The sequence below is a fragment of the Glycine max genome, chromosome 14 (genome assembly GCF_000004515.6).
Source record: "Glycine max cultivar Williams 82 chromosome 14, Glycine_max_v4.0, whole genome shotgun sequence".
NCBI lineage: Eukaryota > Viridiplantae > Streptophyta > Magnoliopsida > Fabales > Fabaceae > Glycine > Glycine max.
The window spans coordinates 34005644-34014541 of NC_038250.2; the positions used below are offsets into that span (position 1 = coordinate 34005644).

Genomic DNA, 8898 nt, shown 5'->3' on the forward strand with positions numbered 1-8898 from the left:
GTTAATTAACAAGTTTCAATTTCAAAAGGGATCCAAGTAGTGGACTAGAAATATAGTGGAATCAAAAGATAGAATGCTACTATTTGTTGACTCAATGTTCCTTCAGAAAAAAAAAAATTATTGTGGATGTAAGCTTATTACATGCAACAATAGACAAACAGGCACACACAAAGATATTGATAAAAAATAAGTGAGGGAATGTTAACAAATCAAATCAATGCCAGTATATGTGCTATTTTTTTGTTCTTGTTAGATTTATTGTCAATAGGACTACCATAATGCGGATAACGATAACCTGCACCCAATTAGTGTGCCACAACAAAAACACTTATCCTATCGGGATAAGTACAAATCACAACCACAAAAAATTGTACAATGACTTTGGTCCACATAATTATTAACAAATAATTATATAAAAATGCTGAATTAAATGTCAATTGACCATAATTCTTTATAACGTAAACAATGAAAATGTTAAGTTCCAAACAAAAATCTTCCTATGTCATCTAAATTTTTCTAACTTCCATGTTTTTATGTTTTAGAAAATAGGCTGCCCATTTCTTGCGTAGTGTCATCATGGCGTCATTGTCTAATGTTGTTCCATCTCAAAACCACTACAAAATTGTAAATATGAAATTAGTGTCATACATCAACCATTGAGGTAGGATTTGATACCAAAGTAACAAATTAGTTATTGTTATAGTATGCATACCTTGTTCCATTCATTCTTCAAACCATTGCTGACTATACACCACATCCAATTTCACTTACTGATTCAAGTAAGGTCCTAAGTACAGTTGTTGATGTGATTCCTTGACCCACGTTTCTATGTATTGTTGACATTCTTCACGTTTGTCCTTTGCGTGGTGTATAGACTGCGGTTCAAGGAAACCATATACTGAACCATAACCTAAGCTTGCCCTCCAATCATTCATAAACCTGTTTGAAACATTTGACATGAATATTGTTAAGCATATATTGTAAGGAAGACTAATTATGACTTAAATTAGAAGATGTAATTTACTTACATCATCCACAATTGTAGTATAGATATGTTCAAACATTTGTCACCTAAAATGATTTCAGTAACATCTACATGTGTGTTGAAAAAACCCATCTTTTGAATTAGCTATCCCAAATTTTGTCCCATCCCACGACAACTCGATTGGCTTTTGGTAAACTTCAAACAAGTTCTTAACCAATTTCTCCCAATGGATCAATTGCAGCCATTGCATTTCCACTTTCAGTAGGTCCAACCGACTTCGGGACACCCTTCTGTGAATCCTACATGGTTAATGAAAATAAAAATTACTCTAATTTTATTTCATAATGACAAAAAAAGTAATGCATTCAGAGGGAAAAGAAAAAGCCTCATCATATACAACTTTTACAAGATGTCTCGGCCATCCGACGAATGTGCCAATGGCTTGTCTCATAAACTGAACCTCTGACGTCGAAAAAGGGACTTGAGCGTCACCATTGTAAACTATGACAACACTCACCCTAAGCACACCATCTGCATAAGGGACATTGTGTACGGTGGATGAATTGTCATACACTTTTCCCAACACCACTAGCCGAGTACTCTGTTCAGCAACTATGTACAAGCCCACAAGATCCACACAAACATCAGAAGGCTCTTTACCTAATGAATTTGTCTCAGCTTCAGCACAACTCCCCTTCGTGCTCACACGTGCAACTAAAAGCTATATATCTGGCGCCTCAACTGGGGGTGAGTGATGTGATGCAATTTGGGATAACTCTATTTTTATTGCTTCTTTTAACTCTTATTTAATTATCTCCAAACTGTGTTTGTTTTCCTATTCTACTTTCCTCCTCCACGCCTCCTATAGGTGCTTGTTTTCCTGTTCCACCTCTTTCCTCCTCTCATCCTTGAGGTTACTGATGATGTCAGCCAATTATTGTTGGGTGATTGATGCGGACGAAGTGTTGGAGCCACGTGAGGCTTGTCCAAAGTATTGGCTGATTGTGACACCTATCCTTACGACACGAACACGGCCTGGATGCTTAGGTCGGCCAATAACAATATTCTGTATGTCCTCATGACCATGCGAAACAAAGCTGCCTTGCATCATTTGTTCCTCTAAATAATCCTATGAGCAAACACAATATGGATTTACATTTCAAAGTTCATTGTTATAAAACAATAATTTGACTTCGACTTTGAACAAACGACACATTAACTCACAATTTTTTTGTCTGATATTTGTTGTGCCACTGCAGAGGTCATCTGCCCATAACACTTTGTGCGGGCCATCTTCCACTTGACATGTATTGACACGGGCGATGGAGGGTCCACGCTCTTTGATGGATTTTCAGTAAACTCAGCTTCATGTTCTTGTGTCTTCCTCTTCTCGTCCATAAGTTTTTTTTTCAAGAAGATCATAACTCCCCTAAGACAGTAAGTGGGGGCAGTCATTGTATTTTTTAATTTCCTGCGCCTTTTTCCATATTCCCTTACAAACACAGGCAACAATTTCCAAATATTAGATAACAACAAAAATCAGACTTAATTCATTTTGAAATACAAATGTACTTAAGCAAACCTGCCCAATTAGGGGTTTGTCGGCTTTTTGCAAATTTGGCCCATGTAGCTGGATCAAGACCATACTTCACAGTAGGATCATGTATTTGTTGACCCTTATTGTCGGCATAAACAAATTTAGTCGTCAAGGAAGACTTAAAATTCCTCCATCTAGTTGCGATTGTTGACATCACCTTCTTTTTCGCATTGTCACCTTCAGGGATGTCAAATTTGCCCTGCACATCAAAATTGTTATGTAGCAGTAAGTGAATGATTAATTTTTAAACTGAGTTAAAGACAATGTTATACATACATGTACTTAAATGCACTTACCAAAATATCATCCCATATTAGGTTCTTTAAAGAGTCCAGGACAAGATTCCAATTGGAGGGGACAATAGGAATTTTTTCTCGTGCCACAACCCCAAGATAACTATGAAACTTTTCTTTATGGGGGCTTGATCCTCTCCCAGTTGCAGGATTGACGTTAACAATTGGTCGTGGCTGATCCAAGCTTCTAACAATCAGCCTTCTTAGCCTGGTGGATTGTCTAGTCCTCCTTGAAGTAACCTCGGGAGGATTATCTGAATGTGGATGGGACCTTTAGGGTGTTGCCATGACTCTGCACAAATAAACCAAATTCAGTTAGGACATAGTGAGTTATGTAAACAACATATAAGCATTAAGTTATAAATATCCAAATAAATAAATGCATTACAATTATGCGAGATGCAATTTGTATACATAACTTTGTGCTTACGCAGTTATGTAGGAATGTTCTCCCATAAACCTTTGTCATGATCAATACGATTTGCATGTACATCATCCTCTTCATGTTCATCATTAATCAAAGGCCTTTGTTGGGAGAAAGGCGGCATGTCGCTGATATCAAGTGTTGAACCATCAATATGGTGACCGATAGAAATTTTTCTCCCTTGTAAAACCACTAACCATCTAGAGTCACAGGGATCTTGTACATAAAACACCTACCTAGCTTGCGTTGCCATAATGAATGGGTTGTCCTTGTAACCTACCTTTTGAAAGTCTACTAAAGTAAATCCCATTTTGTCTTGACGCACACCGGTATTTCCATTTACCCATTGACACTTGAAGAGAGGCACTCTAAATTGATCGTAATCAAGCTCCCAAATATCTTCAATGACTCCATAGTAAGGCATGGATGCTTGAATGTGATTGTTATCTGAAACACTACAAAAGTGATCCGATTGACCATCAACAGTCACCCCACTATTTTGCATGCTACTTTTATCACCTTGTGACTTTGTATAGAAGGAATAATGATTGATATCATATCCCTTCCAAGTTGGAACATTCAAATTTGGACCAACAGATAACAATCTTAATGTGTTCGAAGCACTGTCATCTGCGAAGATTGTTTGTCTAAACCAATTGATGAAAGTTCTATTGTGCTTTTGCAATAACCTCATCATGTTCATTTTTGGGTGAGTACTGGTGACATGTTGTTTGTGAGCATCTATGTATGGGATGACCTTTGCTGTGTTGTTTAATACGTATAGATGAGCTTGTGACAGCTCCAGCCAATCCATGGTGTCGCAACCTACCCTTCGGTAAGAGGGCAACACGAGGCTCACGAGTACGTCTTCCAAGGAAGGAAAATGCGCGGAGTTGCCACCAACGTTTATTTGAGGAAAATGTTAGAAAAAACCAAAAGATGGTCTACAAATTTTAAGAATAAAAGGTTCAAGAGTTGTCTACGTGCGGGGAAGGTATTAGCACCCCATGTGTCCGCCTCAAGGGATGACAACCTTTAATCAAATGTGCAAAATTATGACTTCAATCTTTATTTTATTTTCCCTTTTTATGTTTTTTTATCTTTTTGGGGTCGACAAGAGTGGGGCTCTTGCTCCTACGTATCCTCAATTACAATGAGGAACTCAGACCTACGTAGTTCTTTCGGAAGCAAGAAAGTTATGCGGAGTGTTGATTTTAGACTTTTAAACGGTTCGTTTTAACCGATAAAAGTAAAAAAAAAGATTGTTTAAGGTGTTGGACCTTTGAACGGATTCAAGTGATTTTGTTGTAGAAAAAAGCTTGATTATGAGTTGATTTTAGCTTTGGTTTCACTTGGTTATTTTTCAACTCATTAAAGAGGACTTACAAAGTAAATGATCGGTTGAAACTTATTTTTCAAGGATTAACTGAGGTTACAACACAAACGATCGGTTGAATTTTATTTTAACGGTGATTAAACGAGATTACAACACAAACGATCGGTTGAAATTCATTTTAACAGTGATTAAGTGAGATTACGGCTTAAACGATCGGTCGAAACTCGCTTAAAGCAAAGAGAAAAGATCACCGATGGTAGAAGAATGAATATGAAGACATGGAAAGCAAGGATGGACCCCTAATGATGCAATCCTACCCCCCAAGGGTATTGGATAGAAGACTCCAAGAGGATTAGGCAAGAGCTACTAAAGAAGGCCCTAGGGTTCTCGTGAACCTTAGGGTAGATTTTTGAGCCCATGGGTCAAGGTTTGATCCACTTTTCTTTGTAAATATTAGATTAAGTTTTTTTCTTCTTTTAGGCCTTGTATTTTGGCCATTCTAGTAGTATAGGGTTTTAGCCTTGTATTTCAGAGCATTTTGAGTAGTCTTTGTAGTAGAAACTTTTTTTTTTTATTTTCATGTATTTTTGGAATGGGGGTGAACTTAGCTATTATAGGGGGTGTGTAACTAAGCTCTAGGTTTTCATCTCAAGGAGGTGAGCTTAGCTATTAGAGAGGTGTGTGTAGCTAAGCTCTAACTTCTTTAGGAATCTTCTCAAGAAAGCTTCTCAAGGAGCTGAGCTTAGTTATTAGAGGGGTGTGTGTAGCTAAACTCTAGCTTCTCAAGGAAGTTTTCTCAAAGAAGCTTCTCAAGGAAGTTTTTTAAGAAAGCTTCTCAAGGAAGCTACCTAGTCTATAAATAGAAGCATGTGTAACACTTGTTGTAACTTTGATGAATGAGAGTCTTGTGAGACACAACTCAAACTTCAACTTCTCTCCCTTTTTCTTCCTTCAATTTCGTGCTCCCCACTTTCTCTTTCTCTCCCTCTTTCTTTTCCTCCATTGAAGCATCCTCTCCAAGCTTCTTATCCAAGGCTCATCTTGGTGGTGAAGCTCCTTCTTCCATGGCTTATTCCCTAGTGAATGGCGCCTCCTCTCACCTCTTCTCCTTTGTCTTACGCTACATCTCCATGGTGGAAAATCACCATTAAAGGACCCCATTGAAGCTCAAAGATCTAGCCTCCATAGAAGCCCCACAAGCAAGCTTCCATCACCTAAGGGCGCATAGAATAAATTCAAAGCTTCAAAAATAAAAACTAACCGATCGATGAATGATGAACAATGAAGAATGGACGAAGAACGATCACGAAAACGTTACGGAAGTGTTACGGAAGCGTCTCAACCTTGATTTTTCTTCTTCTTTCTCCTTCTTCTCACTAATTTCTCTCAAATCTTGTTGATTTCAGGTTCTGGACTTTTCCTGCAGCCGATCATGCCTAGTTATAGGAAATAAGGGGTGGAGGTTGCACAGCAGCTCACCCAAGCGAGTTGCTTGCTTCATCCCTAAGCTTTCTAGTGGGCCTAGCTGGGCCTAGGGGCTGGAAAATGTCCCTAAAGTTACCATTTTGCCCCTTTTTGAACATTTTGAACATTTCCTTCTGAAACATCACAAAACCCTATGGATTACGCGACAATTAGTGTTAAGTAGCTCAATTCGGTAAGCAAGAATCCAAATGTTGGCCAGCGATCCTCCCCGGATGAAATTAGGTATGTCAGATGCCCCTCTTTACTTATCTTTTATTGGAGATAAAATGGAAGTAAAGATAAAGACACTAATTTTGTTCGAGCGATCTCACCACCCGACCGACAACTGCCCAATCAGTGAAACCTGTCAAAAGAAAAAGCATGAGAGGCATCAGGCATATCAACAAAAAGACCTAGAGGTCTCGCTAACTTAGGGAGACCTTAAAGCCTCGACGAAATACTCTAATAGTCTTTGAAAAGATAAAGAGCGGAAGACAATGATTGTCTCCGCATGCCAACGGACTTGACTGTCTCTGGAAGACAAGAAAGACTATAATAGTCTTGAAAAGAATGAAAGTGGAAGACCATGATTGTCTCTGCATGCCAACAGACTCGATTGTCTCTGGAAGGCAAAGGAGACTATGATAGTATTGAAAAACAACAAAAGCGGAAGACCATGATTGTCTCCGCATGCCAACAGACTCACTTGTCTCTGGAAGGTAAAGAAGACTGCATTATTCTCGAAAACAACAAAAACGGATGACCATGATTGTCTCCGCATGCCAACAGACTCGCTTGTCTTTGGAAGGCAAAGGAGACTGCAATAGACTCAAAAACAGCAAAAATGGATGACCATGATTGTCTCCGTATGCCAACGGACTTGCTTGTCTCTAGAAGGAAAAGGAGACTATAATAGTCTTAAAAAACAAAAAAATAGATGACCACGATTAACTCCGCATGCCAACGGACTTGCTTGTCTCTAGAAGGCAAAGGAGACTGTAATAGTCTTAAAAAAACAAAAATGGATGACCATGATGGTTTCCACATGCCAACAGACTTGATTGTCTCTGGAAGGAAAAGGAGACTGCAATAGTCTTGAAAACAACAAAAGCGGAAGACCATGATTATCTCCGTATGCCAACAGACTCGCTTGTCTCTAGAAGGAAAAGGAGACTGTAATAGTCTTAAAAAACAACAAAAACGAATGACCATGATTGTCTCTGCATGCCAACGGACTTGATTGTCTCTGGAAGGCAAAGGAGACTGCAATAGTCTTGAAAACAATGAAAGCGGAAGACCATGATTGTTTCTGCATGCCAACGAACTCGCTTGTCTCTGGAAGGCAAAGGAGACTATAATATCCTTAAAAAACAACAAAAATGGATTACCATGATGGTCTCCGCATACCAACGGACTTGATTGTCTCTGGAAGGCAAAGGAGGCGGCAATAGTCTTGAAAACAACGAAAGTGGAAGACTAGGATTATCTCCGCATGACAATGGACTCGCTTATCTTTGGAAGGCAAAGGAGACTGTAATAGTCTTAAAAAACAACAAAAACAGATGACCATGATGATTTTCGCATGCCAATAGACTTGATTGTCTCTGGAAGGCAAAGGAGGCGGCAATAGTCTTGAAAACAATGAAAGTGGAAGACCATGATTGTCTCCGCATGCCAACAAACTCGCTTATCTCTGGAAGGCAAAGGAGACTGTAATAGTCTTAAAAAACAACAAAAATGGATAACCATGATTGTTTCCGCATGCCAATAGACTCGCTTGTCTCTGGAAGGCAAAGGAGACTGTAATAGTCTTTAAAAACAACAAAAATGGATGACCATGATGGTCTCCGCATGCCAACGGACTTGGTTGTCTCTAGAAGGCAAAGAAGACTGCAATAGTCTTGAAAACAACGAAAGCGAAAGACCATGATTGTCTCCACATGCCAATGTACTTGCTTGTCTTTGGAAGGCAAAGTATTAAAATACGACAAAAACGGATGACCATGATTGTCTCTGCATGCCAACGGACTCGCTTGTCTTTGGAAGGCAAAAGAGACTATAATAGTCTTAAAAAACAACAAAAACGGATGACCATGATGGTGTTTGCATGCCAACAAACTTGATTGTCTCTGGAAGGCAAAGGAGACAATAATAGTCTTGATTGAAAGCCATTGAAGTCTTCGAAAAGGGGTAGATGACCATAATTTGTCTCTGCATGCCAACGAACTTGATTGTCTTTGGAAGGCAAATAAGACTTTAATAGTCTTGATCGAAAGACATTGAAGTCTTCAAAAAGGAGCAAATGACCATAATTTGTCTCTATGTGCCAACGGACTTGATTGTCTCTGGAAGGCAAAGAAGACTTTAGTCTTGATCAAAAGACATTGAAGTCTTCGAAAAAAGGCAGATGACCATAATTTGTGTCTGCGTGCCAATGGACTTGATTGTCTCTGGAAGGAAAAAGAGACTTCTGTAGTCTTGATCGAAAGACATTGAAGTCTTTGAAAAGGGGCAGATGACCATAGTTTATCTCTGTGTAGCAACTGACTTGATTGTCTCTGGAAGGCAAAGTAGACTTTAATAGTCTAGATCGAAAGACATTGAAGTCTTCAAAAAAGGGCAGATGACTATAATTTGTCTCAGCGTGCCAATGGACTTGATTGTCTATGGAAGGCAAAGAAGACTTTAATAGTCTTTGGAAATCTTTCACTAAAATGCGAACACGTTTAGCAAAGATACAAACCTCCAAATCGATCAGAGCAACATATATTTTTGAAGGAAAACAATGTGACTACTGGG

General features: G+C 38.9%; 1 protein-coding gene and 1 long non-coding RNA gene across 2 annotated transcripts; both read right to left on the reverse strand.

Annotated features, from left to right (window-relative positions):
• Nucleotides 1-472: 472 nt before the first annotated feature.
• LOC121173496 (uncharacterized) lies at nucleotides 473-1278 on the reverse strand. The gene is made up of 3 exons (XR_005888508.1): nucleotides 1029-1278; nucleotides 713-939; nucleotides 473-614 (listed from the first exon to the last, which is right to left on the reverse strand). It is a non-coding gene; the product is annotated as an uncharacterized lncRNA (long non-coding RNA).
• Nucleotides 1279-1457: 179 nt separating this feature from the next.
• On the reverse strand, nucleotides 1458-2471 carry LOC121173466 (uncharacterized). Its single transcript, XM_041009097.1, has 2 exons — nucleotides 2210-2471; nucleotides 1458-2114 (listed from the first exon to the last, which is right to left on the reverse strand). The coding sequence occupies exons 1-2, from the start codon at nucleotides 2438-2440 to the stop codon at nucleotides 1920-1922; spliced, it is 426 nt and encodes a 141-aa protein (XP_040865031.1). The 5' UTR covers nucleotides 2441-2471; the 3' UTR covers nucleotides 1458-1919.
• Between the last annotated feature and the right edge of the window lie 6427 nt (nucleotides 2472-8898).